Below are 19,410 nucleotides of genomic sequence, written 5' to 3'. Positions count from 1 at the left end.
CAGAAAGAGGATATTTAAAATTTCATTCAAAACAGTTATTATCCACAAAATAGTCTCGAGTATAAGCTGACCTGAGCATAAGCTGAGACCCCTAATTTTACCATCAAAAACTGGGAAAACCTATTATCGAGTATAAGCCAAGGGTGGGAAATGTATTGGTCACAGCCTCCAGTATATAGCCAGCAAGCCCCCAGTAGTATACAGCCAGCCCGCTGCCATGCAGTATACAGCTAACCTGCCGAGCACATGAAAAATACATACATACTCACCCTCTGACACCCCCCGATGCTCCATGCGGCTCCCGATCATCTGCCCGGCTCCTCTTCTATCTTCTCTATGCTTTAGTAGATGGCAGAGATGCGTCGTATGGACGCGTCTCTGCCGGCTACTACAGCACAGAGAAGATAGAAAAGGAGCCTCGGAGCGTGGAGCATCAGGACACTGGAGGGCGACTATGTAAGTTTTTGTGCTGAAAAACTTGCCTTATACACGAGTATATACAGTATTTAGGTGCTACATCTATCTGTCTGGGGGGGGGGGGGGAGGTCGACCGTTTTTGTCTTTCTTTTGTGCAACTTTTTTGCAACTTTTATTTTCTTGTTTCTTTTCCTTTGGAGCGACTGATTCGTCATAAGTTTCCATATTCGGGTGTGTGTAAAAGTCACAGAATTGGTGAAATTGTGGTTAAAAGTCACAATTTTTGGCACAAATAACCTCCAGTCCAGAGCAGGCATAGGCAAGGGGTTTCTTAAACATTTCAGACTTTGGTGTGACTTTTCAGTCAAAAATTCACCTGCCTCATCAACCACTAAGATAAATCAGATAAGTACAAAACCTTTAAAAAAAAAACGTTTTGCATGTAAACAAAGCAAAACACTGCGGCTGACCACAAGCGTTTCACTGGAAAAGCGGATGCCAAAGGGCTAAGCCCCGCCCATGGGTGGGTACATCACACTATGCAAAGACATTTAGTTCGGCTTTGTTCACACGTAAATGTGTTTGAACACAATGTAACAGTATGTAAACGCAATGATGCAGTTTTAACCAAACCCAACTATATTATATTACGCGATGTAGAAACGCCCTTTTAGGACCCTATACAGAGTCGCTGTATGTGCGCCTTCTGTCTCCAGATGTATACAGTACTGTATATACCACACCCTCTCTAAAGCTTCTATACGATCTATAGCTGAATTCATCGGTATTGAATATCTATGCGATGACGCAAATCGCAGATCCCGGACGTAGGCGGGACTATACACGGTGGTTGTACTGCTCGGGGATCGGTTGATCGGGTCTAGAGAGCTGTCAACTTCGGCTCTCCTTACCCAGCGTGCAGCGCGAAGCAACAATGGCCGGCGTCCTGAAGAAGGTGAGACAGAGGAGGTCACTGACAGTGTCAGCTCTTACCATTCATTCATTGTAATGAGGCCTGTATGTGCACATGCATCCTCGAATCGCAGCCGGGTGACGTGTTACCCGTGCACATACAGGCTGGTGTGGTGCAGACACCGGTTCTCCCACAAATTCCTCCTAAACCTATGCATGCAGTTGGTATTATTGTTCACCCTGGCATCATCTGTCATATGTGTATGAGTGGGGACACAGCCCATACAGCTCCTAGGTCACCCAGCTTTCCCGGAGTCCTGAAATCTCCCTACTGATAAAGACGCAAGCATGTCTGACCACTCTGATAACAATGGTACAGATCTGTCTATGGGAAGCAATGTCTCATCCAGATGAGAAGGACATAATCTGCTGGAGTTTTACTTGGTATTTAGCAGTTTACCATGTGCAGGAAATACTCATATAATCTACATCAGTAGTGTAGGAACATTAATGTTTAGATCCCTCTATAAAATACATTCCACAATGGCATTATAGGCCTGGCAAGGGGCATGTGAGCACTGCAGACAATCACTAGCCATAGCCGTGACCCCCTGTTCCAAGATGTTATTGCTGGACAAGGCAGCTCAGAGGGGCAGAGAGCAGATTGAGGAAACAGAAACCCTTTAGGCACCACTCAGATGATACTATTCTGATCAGTATTTCCCAGTAGATGTGGAACCTGAACAGGATAAAACTGTAATGGAAAAATTTCCATTGTTCTTCCTTATTCATATTCCACTCCTGGTTTGGATTTCCAAATAAGAAAATAATGACCATTACACTACCATGTGAACAGTACGTGTTGTCTTCAGGTCCTGAATGGATCCATTTTGGCCAATTTGTGGACTTCTTGGACCATGGGACAACAGCTTTGACGTCCTGGGAGAATAGGGATTGGATTGATAGTCTGGCACTTGCAGGTAGAGGTGCCAAACACCAGTAGTACCAGGCCGATGTGGATAAAGTTAAGTACACAGGTGTTTTTCATAACCCTACTCCCACATAGTAAAAGTAGACCGAAGGATTTAAGTTTTGCACAGTTAAACAATTTCTATGAAGAAAGAAAGCGAATATTCATGGTGTTTTGCATGTAGTGCTAGGGAAAATTACTTTTTATGATAAGATTGGTTAAATACTGGTACAGAAGAAATTTGTAATGTTCTCCATCTCCTGTTTCATCTGATAGATGCACAGTAGAACCTAGATGTTCACCAATAGCCATGTTATCTCACCTACCTGTAATATGCATTGGTTACCAGTTCATGACTCTTTTAAGATATGTCACATATATGTTTAATAGATGCAAGTCCCACTTTTTGCGAGAAAGTTATAATGAACCTGTTACTTTTTATTTTGGAAAGGCATGTTATGTTTGTGTTATGTTCTTTGTGGCATATTATGCTGAAGTTTGGCCTCTTTTCTTTCAGACCACTGGCTTGGTTGGATTGGCTGTAGCCCAGAATCCTCATGAAGTAAGTTACTTTAGAATAAGGCTGAAGATATATCAGGACGCCCAAAAATAACCAAAGCAAACATTCAGTAAATCTTGAATTAGGATGTTAACCTCTTCATGATTGCATTACAGCTTTATACATCTTAGAAACACAATCTAGGTGTCATATTAAACAGGAAAATCTCCCCTTTATTATGAGAATATAAGGATTGTGTATTTATAATGCTTCACAGAACTCTTAAAGTACAACTACCACCAGGATCAAGGTTTACATCAATTGTAAACCAAGCTTACAAGCTAGTATGTGCCCCCTCTGGCAGGATCTGCTCTTCTTTTAGCTTCTAATGCCTGGTTTTGTTTTGTTTTTTACAAAAAAGGCTAACATTATGCAAATGAGCATAGGTGTTAATGGAGCCTGTAGCCCCAGAGGCACGTTTGCATAATTTTAAAGCCTTTTTTTTTCTTAAATACATTGGATTAAGAAGCTAAGAGAAGAGCAGATCCTGCATGTAAATGTACTTGCTTTACAATCTTTATCTTGGAGGTTTTTTAAAGTTGCAGTAAAAACTTTAGTGAAAATGAGGACACTGGTGACAGGTTCCCTTTAAAGACAGGTTGCAGAAGCCCATTACAGCTGCAGTGCTAATATGTCTTTATGCCTTTTCTAAGCATTTGCATTACAATATAATTGTGTGTTATAACTTACCTTACACCCTGACAAAATCCTGGGGTAGTCACAGGGGCTGGGCTTTGGTTTGTATGCATTTCAAAAAACAACATCTGACTTGTCTGTCTTACTCAATCCTCAGATCTTGGCCCTCACCTTTGTGCTCCTGTATAGCTCCTCCCACCTGCTCCTTCATAGAGGTCACAGCCTGGTCAGCCTGACATCAGTGGGTGAGGGACAAGCTGTACAGGAGCACAAAGATGGAGGAAGCCCAGACAAGTCACTCGTTGTTTTTTTTTTTGAAATACATCCAAACCAAAGTCCAGCCCCTGTGACTACCCCAGGATTTTGTCAGGATGCAAGAGTAAGTTATAACACACAATTATATAGTAATGCAAATGCTTAGAAAAGGCAGATGTGCACTGCAGGTGTCATGGGCTTTTACAATGTGTCTTTAGTGAAAATGAGGTCCCTGGTGACAGGTTTCCTTTAAATTTTTAAAAACAGCTTTCTACTTCTGAGATTTCCGACAAACTTTAACTGTGGATATCTCCGTTTCTGTGGCACAACCAAACAAATTTAATTTAATGGGTTTAGTCTTATGTTTAAATGACATCAGATTTGGTGCCAGGGTTCAGGAGATATTGGAGTGTGATTCCATCCAGTTTATCAGCTGAAGGCAGAATGTAGAAGGAGCTACAGTAAATAGTTCATAGAAGTACATGTAACCTCTGTATCTGTAGCTGAACCTGGAAAAGGGGGATGGAATCTTACTGTAGATATTTATTACATTTTTTTGTTAAGTTTTTTTCAGTTTTATTACTTATTTAAAAAATTGGAAAAAATGACCAAACAGCTTATTTTTTTTCATTTGTGGTCATAGAACGGCTAATTTTTTTATAGAGTGCAATATGCAATCAATTAAACTATCTCATCAAGTTAAAGTCACACATGTCATGAAAAAAACATAGTAAAAATTGTTATGATATATTAAGCTTTTCCCGAAGCTAAAGAACTGCAAATATTGACCTGGACATTCGGGCATCAAAGGGGTTAAATATTATTTTTGTGCTGTTTTATATTTGCCAGACATCTTTTGCAGTAGAAAATGTGTAAAAAGGTTTACATTATGTTTTATTTCCGCCAGCGCTTAAGAATATTATACACAAAGATTCTCACTACACTGCAGACCATTCCTAAGGATGCAGCGTACCGGAAATACACAGAGCAAATTGTAAATGACAGATTCAGTGCTGTAAAAACCGTAAGTAGTTATTAGTTGCCCATGCATTAGCTATGTATCTCAGTATGTTTAGGATGTCACTATTTACTGTAAATCTGATGCTTTATCTTCATTCAACTCATTTATGTCACATAAAGATACATTGATTAAGAATCATTAGCAATGCTCAGATTCTTTGTTTGTTTTACCTCAGAGACAGTTTTGATGGAGATGCTACTGAGAATAGGTTACACTCCCAAGAATTGTACACATAAATGTCATAAATGTGTATCGGTGCTCACTCCTAAAATTTAGTATATGTTTTCACATGTGGTAGTCCTCGCCACTCCAGTGTATATTCAGGAACAAAGGAAATGTCACTCTGAGATCTTCTCTGTGTCCAAAGTCCAATAAGGTGGCTCCACCGCCGTAAGCAGTCCCTGTGCGGAATCCACAATAGTTCCTAATGCTTATCAGACACACATAGCATAGATACTTCAAGTTTTGGGTCAATAAAAATATTTATATTATCTACTCACAAGCCTAACCATAAAAGCGTGCACATGGTGGTATTTGGCATTCGGCATTGATACACCTCAGTTTATGTGCGCACTACTATGTTTGTTTGTGAGTAGATAAAATAAATATTTTTATTAACCCAAAACTTGAAGTATCTATGCTATGTGTCTGTCTGAATTGCATTAGGAACCACTCCAGATTCTGGACAGGGGAATGGATTGCTCGGTGGTGGAGCCACTTTATCGGACTTTGATGACATTTCCTTTGTTCCTGACTATACACTGGAGTGGTGAAGTAATAAATTTGGAACCATATTGTTTATGATTTTTGTGAGTGAGCACTGAGATGTATTTCTGACATTTTCTTGTACAATGCTCTGAGTGTCTTGCTGTATTGAGAGCCAACCTGTACACACTACAGACGGTTTCCTCTATCTCTGAGCAGTAGGCCCTGTGTAATGCTTCTGTCGAAGGTAAAATAATAAAGCATCTTAAAATATCTTTTATTTCACATAATGTGATCACCTCTTCTGTTTCTCACTGTGTTCTACTACAGGGTGCGGACAGAACAGGCTTGTCCACTCGGGGAAAAGATAGGACATGTCCTATATGTTCCTGTGTGCACGGCCGTACGCCATGCATCGCTATGGAGAGCGCGCTACGGCCGGGGTGTTAGTTAGGGTGAATGTAGCCTTAACTTGTATACCTGTATGGCTCGCATATTATACTTAAAACACAGTAATATCGGCTACTTTTACCTAGTCACAGCCCATTTTGAAAACCCCGGTTAGGCCGATGGTCATGCTGTCGTTTCCCAGTTATCAAGTATGTTTCATGATTTTCCAAATGAACTTTGGATGCTGCTGCATGTTGGTGAAAACAAGTTCATTTCTGCAGTTTGACATGAAAATGTCCATTCTTCATTGTCCGCAGAGAATCAATTCTTATGAAATGTATTGTTCTACTGTACTAGAAACAACAAGTGAGGCTAGAATTTTGATTTATTTTTGTTTCTTAATAGGAAAGCAACATAGAAAAACTGGAGGAGAAGATTAACTGTGGCCAAATAGAAGAAGTAATTGTACAGGTGAAAAATGACAAGTTTATATTCTTACTTTATACTGAATAATTACATTTCTGGTGAAAAGCAGAAATCTATAGCGACAGACTTCTCTACTCCTTTACATTGTTCAGTTTGGACAATCCTCTTTTTCCTGTGGATGAGCTGATCATAGGCAAGTCCTCCTGTTTGTGATTCTCGAAGAAAGAGACCAGTTAATCCTAAGGTCCTTTAGTGTGGCATGTTAAAAATCAATAGAATAGACTAAATGTCATTTTTGTGGATAAAAGTTAGACCCAGTTCACACCTGTGCTCACACCTCCGCTATTAACTTTTGTCACAAAAATGATATTTGAAGACTGAATTGTTAAAATGTCCATTGATGTCTTCCTTTATTGTTCATATGCACCACTTCCATTATGCCTTTGTTATTCACTAAGCATGCCATAATGGAAAGAAAATGAGGGACCATACAAGAGAGCACCATAACAATACATATCTTCATTATACACTATTTTACATACAAAGGGGGAAGCCGGCAGGCTATGTGCTACTGGGGAGGGGGCGCGGCAGGCTATGTGCCACAGGGGCAGAGGGGAAGCCGGTAGGCTATGTGCCACAGGGGCAGAGGGGAAGCCGGTAGGCTATGTGCCACAGGGGCGGGCGGGGGACGTCAGGCTGTGTACCTTAGTTGCAGGGGGGGGGGGGGGCAGGCTATGTACTACAGGGGGCTGTGACCAATGCATTTCCCACCCTCGGCTTATATTCTAATCAATAGGATTTTCCAGGTTTTGTGGTAAAATTAGGGGCCTTGGCTTATACTCGGGTTGGCTTATACTCAAGTATATATACGTGAACAATATTTCCATACTGGTCAGGGTACGATACTTTCCCTTACTCCAGCAATGCAACTCCCCCCAAGTTAATGTGTGTGCACCAACCCCACTAGGTACAGTAATGCAAAGTGCACACCACAGAGAGGTAAATATTGCACTATAGAATACCTGGTAAAAGAGTATACAAAAAAAACCATAACATCAATGTATCCTACCAGTGTATAGAAAGTGAAGGTTTGGAGAGGTGGGATAACTATCCCAAGCATATTGCCACTTCACTTCCATAGTACTATTAGTTTAATAGTGGAGCTCTAGATCCACTATTCCTATTGCTTTAAGTTGTAATCGCATCATTCCATTACATCTGCGTTGTGGTTGCAACACTGGCTTGACTATAATGTTGGGGACAAGCAAATGATGTCAATAAATGTAAATTACTCTCTTTGGTGGCCATTAAAAGGAAAAATCCCTGACACCTGTAGAAGTGAATGCAGAGTACGCTGCACTTGCACGGCCTCCTAACAATTGACTATAAATGGCTCCCAATAGAGTATAGATGAAAATGTGAAATGACCCCTATGAGCAAATCATATCACTACACAATAATACTCATAAACGCTACCTTACAAAATGGGGACCTTGGCTAGAAAACTCACCTGCACAGTAAAAGGGAATATTGGATCCTTACCAACTGATATATTATAGCCTAGAGGTTATTCCTCCCCCTCACCCCCCCCCCTCTACTTCCCTCAGTTAAATACAAATTCAAAGGTGAAGTACTGTTAGAGTAGAACATGAAAGTGGGACTCTATGGATAATCTAGAACGATTAGTCACTGAATGTTATTGTTTAATGTAATGGTTACTTGATAATGTTATTTTTAATAGATAACTTTCTGGTTCTTAGTTATGGTATAGCAGTACAATTAAAATGAGGTCCAGATTCATAACCTCGATTAAACCTGCTACTTATGGTTAATTCACAAGAATGCATATATGTCAACTAATGTGCTAATCTTACAGTGCCTACAAGTAGTATTCAACCCCCTGCAGATTTAGCAGGTTTGATAAGAAGCAAATAAGTTAGAGCCTTCAAACTTCAAACAAGAGCAGGATTTATTAACAGATGCATAAATCTTACAAACCAAAAAGTCTGTTGCTCAGTTAAATTTTAATAAATTTTAAAAATAAAAGTATGGGCCAATTATTATTCAACCCCTCAAACCAACAGAATTCTGTTTGGTTCCCCTAAAGTATTAAGAAGTAGTTCAGGCACAAAGAACAATGAGCTTCACATGTTTGGATTAATTATCTGTTTTTCCAGCCTTTTCAGACTATTTAAGACCCTCCCAAACTTGTGAACAGAACTCATACATGGTCAACATGGGAAAGACAAAAGGAGCATTCCAAGGCCATTAGAGACAAGATTGTGGAGGGTCACAAGGCTGGCAAGGGGTACAAAACCCTTTCCAAGGAGTTGGGCCTACCTGTCTCCACTGTTGGGAGCATCATCCGGAAGTGGAAGGCTTATGGAACTACTGTTAGCCTTCCACGGCCTGGACAGCCTTTGAAAGTTTCCTCCCGTGCCGAGGCCAGGCTTGTCCGAAGAGTCGAGGCTAACCCAAGTACAACAAGGAAGGAGCTCCGGGAAGATCTCATGCCAGTGGGGACATTGGTTTCAGTCAATACCATAAGTAACGTACTCCACCGCAATGGTCTCCATTCCAGACGAGCACGTAAGGTACCTTTTACTTTCAAAGCATCATGCCAAGGCTCGTTTACAGTTTGCTCATGATCACTTGGAGGACTCTGAGGCAGACTGGTTCAAGGTTCTCTGGTCTGATGAGACCAAGATCGAGATCTTTGGTGCCAAATGTGACGTTTGGAGACTGGATGGCACTACATACGACCCCAAGAATACCATCCCTACAGTCAAGCATGGTGGTGGCAGCATCATGCTGTGGGGCTGCTTCTCAGCCAAGGGGCCTGGCCATCTGGTCCACATCCATGGGAAGATGGATAGCACGGCCTACTTGGAGATTTTGGCCAAGAACATCCGCTCCTCCATCAAGGATCTTAAGATGCGTCGTCATTTCATCTTCCAACAAGACAACAACCCAAAGCACATAGCCAAGAAAACCAAGGCCTGGTTCAAGAGGGAAAAAATCAAGGTGTTGCAGTGGCCTAGTCAGTCTCCTGACCTTAACCCAATTGAAAACTTGTGGAAGGAGCTCAAGATTAAAGTCCACATGAGACACCCAAAGAAGCTAGATAACTTGGAGAAGATCTGCATGGAGGAGTGGGCCAAGATAACTCCTGAGACCTGTGCCGGCCTGATCAGGTCTTAACCTGAGCAATTTAACTGAGCAACATAACTTTTTGGTTTGTAAGATATATACATCTGTTACTAGATCCTGCTCTTGTTTGAAGGCTCTAACTTATTTGCTTCTTATCAAACCTGCTAAATCTGCAGGGGGTTGAATACTACTTGTAGGCACTGTATGTATCATGATCTATTTCATCCAGTAAATGTCTGCTACATTCTGCTGTACTATACTGTTAAATCCAATAAAAATTGTTAAAAAAAGACAACTAAGCCTGCAAGAAAATAGCAAAGCTTTACTTTGTTTTGTTTTTTTTGTTTTTTTTTGTCACTTGTACAGCATATAGAATTTTTTCAACTTCTCAGTATATTGCATGAGATATTAATGTATAGTTGTATGTACAGTGGGGAACTTTTAATATTGGCCCCATAAATTGTTCTTTGTTGCAATTTAACTTATACAATGAAATTTAAATCTAGTCCAAGGATTAATGTCAATGTCAATTTCACCTTACTTGGAATTGTTGGTCCCTGCTTTCCAGTATATGGCATGGATTATAAAATATCACTATGAAGTGCAATTCATTATGCAGAAAACAAGCCATACAACTCTGTAAATTGAGAAAATAAAGTATTGGCAGGAAGGGGATAAATGAAGGTTAAAGGCCATCCAATATATATGGCATACCTTACAAATAAGGCTGATATAGATGGTAGCAGAAGTAAATTGAAAATGGTCAGGTTATCTGCACTTATAATGATGTCAATCAGTTTAAAAAACCGGGACTTGCTGATATCTATAGAAATATGATTAGAAAAAAAGTATTTGTGTCCTGTAAAATTTTTATAATTCCTTTTTTTTTTCCTATAACAGGCAGAAAATGAATTGTATTTGGCACGACAAATGGCAGAGTGGAAGCCTTGGGAGCCCCTTGTTGAAGAACCCCCTGCAAATCAATGGAAATGGCCCATCTAATAACTAATATATAATGTCTTCTAAATTCAAAATTAAACAAATCTTTATTCTTGTTGTTGTTCGGTTATTATGTTTTATATGAATATTTCTTTATATATATTGTTGTCAATGAGCTCAGCTGTTCAGTGCAGGTCACTGTTACAGTCAATCAGTTGTCTCCATTTTGGCCCCTCACCCACTGCACATCACTGGCTGACCTCAGCTTGTGATGTGCACTGAAATTACTAGAAAACTGATGACCTTGTTCTCTGTCAAAGTACCAGGCTGTTTATTTCCCAGTAAAATATGGCTTCAACCCCTAGACCTTATTTTCATAATACACTTAATTGCACAATTTCTCCTAAATGCAACAATACCCTATTTGTGGTTTGTCCGTGAACTGTTTCATGGGCACCTGGTATGCCTTAGGGTACATTCACACGCCATGTGGTGGAGAGGAGGAGGTGACCCCTCCCCACTCCATAGAAAACAGCAGCTCATGGCCGCACGCGGGAAAATACTATACCCCTCCTGGAAATGATCAAGGGTTGACTATTTTTATTTCAGGGTGTCTACCACCTCCCCAAGCCTTATAATCTGCTGGCAGAATGTTGAAGAGAAGTGCTCTCTGATTTCCAAAACAGCTTTATTATTTCTGTCCATTATGTAATTTCTGAGAATTTCCCAGCTAAATCCATATGCTAATCAGGCAGTTGGTGCACAAGGGTTATTTTCATAGAACCCGTTGTGCTATTTTTGCTGTCTGGATGACTCGTCTTTTCATCTGATAAGCAGGAGCTTTGTCTTGTGAGAAGCATAGGGATATATTTGAAGAAGTGGGAAGTGATGGAGCCAAGTATTGTAGTGCTCCAGGTGCATGACCTAAACATCAGCACTGACTTGTGTACCTCCTCTGTGCTGCTGTTATGCAGGGATGGTGAACAGATTTGTTCAAAAAGAAAAAAGGACATTTTACAGGTCTGGTACGGGATTAAATTTACAGAATCTTCATGTGACTGCAAAATGCATTTCTAATATTAAATCCTGACTGATCCCTGAAATCATGAATGTTTGTATTATAATTTTCATGTGGGGGATGAATAGGTGGTGCCCTATGGGTCTAAGGCATACATTAACTACCCTTCATCATTTATCCACTACTGTATTTAGGGTTTTATTAACTCACAAAACCCCTGATCCAAAAAAAATCAGTCAGAAAAGATTAAATGTGTACTTGGGAAGAATTTTATGTTAATAAGTATTGCATAATGAAAATTAATGGTATCTATCTATATAGGCCCAAAAATGACCACCTGCCATTGTCATGGATGGGATCCAAGCTCCTGTCTTATCTAGCTCCTGTACACGGTGCTTTAACAGATAACTGTGTATAGGCTGCCAAGCACTATTATACTGTGTTTTATGGTAACGTTGTATGACAGTCAGAAAAAATTGTCTGGAATGTAAAAAAAAAACTATTTCAAACCATTTTTATCAAATTTGAAGCCTTGATTTTTTTACAGTAATATTTCAGACCCAAAAAAATAAGAATTCTTTATTTATCATAGGGAAAACAGCAAAAATGTCAAGCCCAAAAAATGAAAAAAGTAGGGCCATTATAACAATATGTTCAGAATTGTAAAATTGTGTCCTGATGGTGCTAATTAGCTTGGTCTTTAACCAGTTCTGTAATGTCTTAATACAATCAAAACCCTCTTCTCCACAGCGATGTGTTCAGCAGTCGTTGCATTGGAAGCAGAAACTTTTTATGTGCCTCTAAAAAGAGGTTCTGTTTCCGCTATGAATGGGATGTCAATGACACCCGTATAATTGTGAAAATCTAATTTAGGGATGGCACAGTCACTAGTTCATATTAAACAGGAGATTTATTTGCATATAATACTCCAAAAAAATAAAGGAAACATTTAAACAACACAATGTAACTCCAAGATTTTTCACTGAACCATTTTGGCTTATTGACACAAACAGATTGGTTTTCTCTTCCTGACTTCACTGATTTTTCACTGATGCCTTACTGACCCATTCTTTTCAATAGGCTTTTCACACTTCAGTTTATAGCCTGAAGAAAACCAATCTGTCCAATGTCCATAGGCCAAAATGGGTTCAGTGAAAAATCACTGATGTGAAAAAGAGCCAATGTGATACCACCCTAAATCAGACTTCTGTGAAATCAAACTGTCCATTTAGGAAGCAAATGGAATAGACAAAAGGTATAAATTATTGTCAATTAGCAGGACAAACTCCGTAAATGAGTAGTTCTGCTGGTGGGGACTACAGACCTGTAGGGGGAGAGATTGCATAACACATTTTTAGATGGGTTTTCTCTTTTTATCTTTTGGAAATGTTTTGGGCTAAATGAATATTTTGCCGACAAAATTTTACCATTCTGAATTTCATCTCCATTTTGTTTTAATTACTATGCAGTGCTCAAAGGGTTAAAAATCTTCCTAAATGCAGTTTTAACCCCTTCCCGACATTTGACGTACTATTACTGCATGGCGGGAGGTGCCGGCTATATACCGTATTTGGGTGTCGGCTATATACCGTATTTTCCGGGCCATTAGGCGCACCGGAATATAAGGCGCATTAGTCCGATGCGCCTTATATATGTAATAATTCCATATATAAGGCGCGGGGTCCGGGGGCGTGGCGGAGGTCCGGGGGCGGAGCGGAGACCCGACGGGACGCGACGCGGAGAAGAGACGCGGCGAAGGTGAGTGGGGAAGGTGAGGGGGAGGTGGAGGAGGGCAGCGGACCATACTTACATAGGTCCCCGCTACTGGAGACAGCAGATCTCCAGCGGGAACTGCAGACCACGTGGCAGAAGTTGTTCATGCCGCGTGGTCTGCAGTTCCCGCTGGAGATCTGCGGTCTCCGATAGCGGGGGCCTATGTAAGTATGGTCCGCTGCCCAGCGCCATACATAGGGCGCCCCGGACTATAAGGCGCACTTTGGATTTCCAAGGAAATCCAAGGCTTTTAAGTGCGCCTTATAGTCCGGAAAATACAGTATTATAGTCGATACCTGCCTCTAACACCCACGATCGGAGATTTAACCCCGCTGACCGCGGCGTGTCACGGGCATTTAGCTGGAATCGGACCCCCCCCCCCCCGCGGCGCTTACCGGGGGGGGGTCCGCTGTTCCGATCGCAGCCCCGGGACTGCCGGTGCCCGGGGCTGCGCGATCCTCCTGCCGGGAGCCGGGTCCTGCCTTCTGCGCATGCTCAGTGTGTCACATAATACAGTGTAATACATCTGTATTACACTGTATTAGGTGAAGAATAGCTTGAACAAGTGATCAATGGATCACTTGTTCAAGCTAACCTGTAAAAGTAAAGAAAAAAGGTAAAAAAACACTAATAACACACTTTTGAATAAAAATAATTAATTAAATAAAGTTAAAGTCCCCTAAACACAAACATTCCCTATACACATCTAATAAAGTGAAAAAACCTGAAAATTTCCAAAATACCCCACATATTTGGTATCGCCGCATCCATAACAATCTGTACAATAAGTCAGAAACATTATTGGACCCGCTCGGTGAACGCCGTAATAACAAAGTGCGTAATAACTCAACACGTAAAAAATAAGCCCTAAACTAGCTCTGTCAACAAAAAAAATATTAAAGTTATATCCTGGAAAGATGGCGATGCAAAAACAAATGAGGTTTTCTTTATATTCGTTTTTTTTCCTGTAAAATATATTAAAAAAACTATATAAATGAGGTATCACCGTAATCGTAGTGATCTAGAGAATAAAAATATTATAGTATTTTTAGTGTACGGTGTACGACCCCCAAAATATACCAAAAAAAGAACCCAAAATTGACAATTTTCTTTTTTTCCATACATTAAAGAGTTAATAAAATCTCATCAAAAAGCTACAGACCCACTAAAATGAAGTATTTGTAAAGTGCATCTCATGTCGCAAAAAATAAGCCTTTATATGTCCAAATTGCCAAAAAAATAAAGATTGTATAGCCATTATAAAGTGACAATGCATAATCTGCTCTGAATGGCGCAGATTCCCTTCGTTCCCCTTGCGTGTGCCCATACAGCAGGTTACCACCACATATGGGGTATTGTTATATGCGGGAGGGATTGGGTATCAAATTTTGTGGAGCGTTTTGGTATTTTATCCACTGAGAATTTGTACATTCTATGAAAAACACATTAATTTAGGGAAAAAAAAAAAAAATGTCAAAATTGCATCCGATTTTGTTTTAACCCCTGTAAACCAATTAAAGGGTTAACAAACTTCATAAAAGTTGTTTTACGTACGTTGAGGGGTGTAGTTTCTATAATGGGGTAATTTATGGGGTTTTACTTTTATTTAGGCCTCTCAAAGTGACTTGAAACCTGAGAGGGTCCCTCAATAGCAGGATTTAGCTTTTTTTATGAAAATGTGAAAAATTGCACCTAATGTTCAAAGCCCCATAACATCTTACAAAAATGATAGTATGCATAAAAAACCACGGAGGTATAAAGTAGACATTCGGTGAATGTTGGTTATTATGTTTTCTGGTGTTATGACTCATGTGTGGAAAAAGTAGAACATTTTGAATTTCGAAAATTGAGAATTTTACCAAATTTTCACCAAATATCTTATTTTCTCATAAATAAATGCAAAACATACCACCAAAATTTTGTAACTAACATGAAGTACAATGTGTCACGAGAAAACGATTTCAAAATCACTTGTATATGTTAAAGCGTTTCAAAGTTATAACCACTTATAGTGACACAGGGCAGATTTGAAAAAATGGGCCGTGTCAGGAAGGTGAAAAGTGGCTTCAGCGTTAAGAAGTTAATAGTTTGGAGGGTTTAGCTTTGAAAATGGGGGGATTCTATTAATTTTATATTTCAAACTCATTTAAAACAAAAATGATCATTTAAAACAAAAATTTCAATGTAGAAATTTCAGAAAAAAAAATGATAAACTCTGTTTTATTTGTAAGTTGTTTAACGTCATATAAGAATTAAAGGACTTTTTGAAAAATTATGTAAAAATAAAGATCAGATATGGGAAATGTTAGTATGTAACCAATTTTGGTGGTAAAACTATTCTCCACTGTAAACTGGAATCTACAATGAATATGATACCATCTAGTGGACAGAACAGGAATAACAACCGTATCAGAAAATATAAGCAAGACCAGGAAATAAACTCACCTTCCACAAGTGAAAATTAATTTTTATGTGGCTGTGTGCTGCATACATTTCTTTTTTCTTAAGGGAATATTATGAATGGGTTGCTTCATGGCTTTTGTAGGAATTATCTAGTAACATATAATGGACTGCCTAGAATTGCAAAAACCATTTTAGAAACTTCACCCCTCAAAATATTCAAAACAACATTTGTGAAGTTTGTTAACCCCTTCACGCTCCGTGGCGGATATATCCGCCACGGAGCGCAGTGACTTAGCGCTCAGTGGCGGATATATCCGCCACGGCGCTTATGCCGGCTCGGCTCTGGATCAGAGCCGAACCGGCATCGGGAAACACGGGGTGCCGGCTGTAACTAATAGCCGGCACCCCAGTGTAACACCTGCGGTCGGAGTCGGCTCCGATCACGGGTGTGTAACCCGTTAAATGCCGCGGTCAGCACGACCGCGGCATCTAACATGTCTCTGGGGTGTCTTTCCCCCACGATCGCCCCCCCGAACCGTTTTCGGGGGGCACCGATCGCTGCTATGGAAGTGCTGGGGTCCGATCTGGTCCCCAGCACTGCCTGCAGGCACTGCCAGTAAGATGGCGTCTGTGACGTCATCTTACTGGCATAGTGCCAGCCTATGCAAGTGCATAGGCTAACACTGATAATACCCTGCAATACATGATTATTGCAGAGTATTATCATGAACAAGCAATCAGATGATTGCTTGGTCATTTCCCATGGTGGAAAAGTGAAAAAGTAAAAAAAAAATGTTATTCAATAAAAAATAAAGTAATAAATCAATAAAAATGCCCATAAGCCCCATAACATATAAAGAGACATATAACCCCCAAAAAAGTCTAAATCATAACAAAAACCCCACATATATAGTATCACCGCGTCCGTAACAACCCGTAGAATACAAGTAAATCATTATTGAACCCCCACGATAAACGCCGTAAAAAAAAACTGCTATAAACCTTCCAAAAATTATGATTTTTAGCTATTCAATCCCACATAAAATGCTATAAAATGTGATAAAAAAACCATGTGTACTCCGACATGATACTGGTGCAAAGTACAACATGTCCCGCAAAAAATAAGCCATCAACCAGCTCCGTAGCCAAAAAAGTAACAATGTTATGCCACTTGGAAGACGGCAATACATAAATGATAGATTTTTCCCCACATTAGGGTTTTGTTTGACAAATTTAGTAAAACGTAAGAAAAAATATTCATGTCTGGTATCCCCGTAATCGTATCGACCCATAGAATAAAGATAACAGTATTATTAGTCTATACGGTGAACACCAAAAAAAAAAAGAGTAAAAAATCCAGTACAGAATTGATGCTTTTCTACTCCTGCCCTCAAAAAAAGTTCCTAAATTTTCAACAATAGGTGATACTAACCCCAAAATGGTAACAATGGAAAAAGCATCTCGTCCCGCAAAAAAAATGGCATCACATGGCCCAAATAACGAAAAAGCGAAAATTTTATAGCCTTCAAAAGGGGCCAATGAGGAAACTAAAATCCTGGCAGCTGCAGGGCTCTCCTTCCCTTCTGCGTCTCGCTGTGCCCCTATAACACAAGTCACAGCCACATGTGGGGGGTCTCTGTACTCAGGAGAAATTGCAGAACAAATTGTATGGTGGGTTTTCTCTTTTTATATTTTGGAAATGTGTAAATTTTAGTGCTAAATGAACGTATAAGGGAACAATTTGACCATTCTAAATTTCACCTCCATTTTGATTCAATTACTATGAAGATCTCAAGGGGTTAACAATCTTCGTAAAAGCTGTTTCTGATAGCTTGAGGGGTGCAGATTTGAAAATGGGTTGGTTATATAGGGGGTTTTGATGCTAAATATGTAAAATTTCATTCAAAACTGTATTTATCCCCAAAATAGTCAATTCTGAAAATCCGGAAAAGCGATATTCTATTTGTAAGCCGCGTGACATCAAAATAAATTATCCAAACATTTCAGAAATTATGAAAATGTAAAGTAGACAAATGGGAAATGTTATTCAGTAACTTATTTAGGTGGTAAATCGATCTGCCTGAAAACGCAATGATTTTGAATTTCGAAAATGGCAAATTTTTAAAAAAATGTATCATATTTTCTTTTTTTTTGTAAGTAAACGCAAAACTTATCAGCCAAAATTTACCACTAAAATGAAGTACAACATGTGGGGAAAAAACAATCTCAGAATCGTTTTGATAAGTAACAGTGTTCAAAAGTTATAACCATATAAAGCGACGCAGGTCAGAATCCAAAAAATCGGGCTGAGCCTTAAGCTACAAAATGGCTGCGTCCTTAAGGGGTTAACCCTATAAGCGTTTCATGAGGGTGAAAAATAAATGGCAGTGAAATTACAGAAATATGATTTAATTAAAAAATATATTCATTGGACACTAAAATTTGCACCTTCACAATGGGAAAACTTTACAATGTTTAGTGCAATTCCTCCGGAGTATGCCAATACCCATTTTGTCACTGTACACGCCTGTATGGGCACAGGGGGGGCACTTGGAAGGGATAGAGCGTTGTTTCGTGTTTGGAGGACAAACATGATTAAAAAAGTTTTCATGTGTCAGGATGCATTTGGAGAGCCCTAGTGGTACCAAAACAGAGAAGAACCCGCAACAAGACTATTTTGAAAATAACACCCCGTGGAGAATTTAGCACGGTGTAATATGTGTATTTGCTCCAACAGGTGTTCAATTAGGCCTTAAAAAGGTGAAATTTTTTCCAAAAAAGTCACTTTTATCACTAAGTTTTGTAAGCCGCAAGGGATAAAATATAAAACAGTTAGGGACAGACGCCATCTTACCCCAATCACCGTGTGTACATGTAAGATGTTAACACCTGCGATTGGAAGAATCCAGTTGTGGGTGTTACAACAGTGGGGCAGATTTACTTACCCGGCCCATTCGCGATCCAGCGGCGCGTTCTCTGAACAGGATTCGGGTCCGGACAGGATTTATGAAGGTAGTTCCTCCGCCGTCCACCAGGTGGCGCTGCTGCGCTGAAAATCATCTGAACGCGCCGGACTACACCGAGCTGGACCAGGTGAAGGTAAGCTCTTCCCAAGCGACACATTTTCGGTTTTTAAATGCGGCGGTTTTTCCGAATACGTCGGGTTTTCGTTCGGCCACGCCCCCGATTTCCGTCGCATGCATGCCAGCGCCGATGCGCCACAATCCGATCGCGTGCGCCAAAATCCCGGGGCAATTCAGGTACAATCAGCGCAAATCGGAAATATTCGGGTAACACGTCGGGAAAACGCGAATCGGGCCCTTAGTAAATGACCCCCAGTGTGTCAGCTGCAATATACCTGTTCTTTATGGTGCTGGCTCTATATGTGACCTGCCGCGTGCCGTACTCTCCTGACGCACCATACTATTACAGCACGCATCGGGAAAGGGTTAAGAAATGGAAATACAGGCAGTTGAAGAAATGCCATTTGTTAGAAATGCAAACTGTAGACTTGCATCACAAAGCTTAGGCTGCTAGCTGGCGTAGTTTTGCGCAAATATTGTGAACATTCGCATAATCTAGGTTCTGTGAGCAGGCGCAGAGCCTTGTGCTCCCATTCTGCTGTTGCCCGCGCTCCCTTCACACTCTCTCCACAGCCACTTGGCATGGAGAATGCATGACGGGGAATATAATCACAAGTACTGGTGTTTCACAAGTAATTGTGATAATTTCAGGGCTTCTACACCTGTTTTCTCGTGTAGGAGCCCTGATAAATGTCCCCCTGTAAGTTTTATGGATGATGATAGAAGTAACTATGGCACTATTACTATTACATT

General features: G+C 40.2%; 1 protein-coding gene across 1 annotated transcript; it reads left to right on the top strand.

The window, feature by feature from the left end:
• The first annotated feature begins 1,220 nt into the window (after window positions 1-1,220).
• NDUFA5 (NADH:ubiquinone oxidoreductase subunit A5) lies at window positions 1,221-10,495 on the top strand. The gene is made up of 5 exons (XM_072147017.1): window positions 1,221-1,372; window positions 2,817-2,861; window positions 4,657-4,773; window positions 6,271-6,336; window positions 10,342-10,495. The coding sequence occupies exons 1-5, from the start codon at window positions 1,352-1,354 to the stop codon at window positions 10,441-10,443; spliced, it is 351 nt and encodes a 116-aa protein (XP_072003118.1). The 5' UTR covers window positions 1,221-1,351; the 3' UTR covers window positions 10,444-10,495.
• Window positions 10,496-19,410: the final 8,915 nt, after the last annotated feature.

The sequence above is a fragment of the Engystomops pustulosus genome, chromosome 4, assembly GCF_040894005.1.
Source record: "Engystomops pustulosus chromosome 4, aEngPut4.maternal, whole genome shotgun sequence".
Classification (NCBI taxonomy): Eukaryota; Metazoa; Chordata; class Amphibia; order Anura; family Leptodactylidae; genus Engystomops; species Engystomops pustulosus.
Note: the sequence above shows the minus strand (reverse complement) of the source record. Positions and strands in the feature narration are given on the sequence as shown.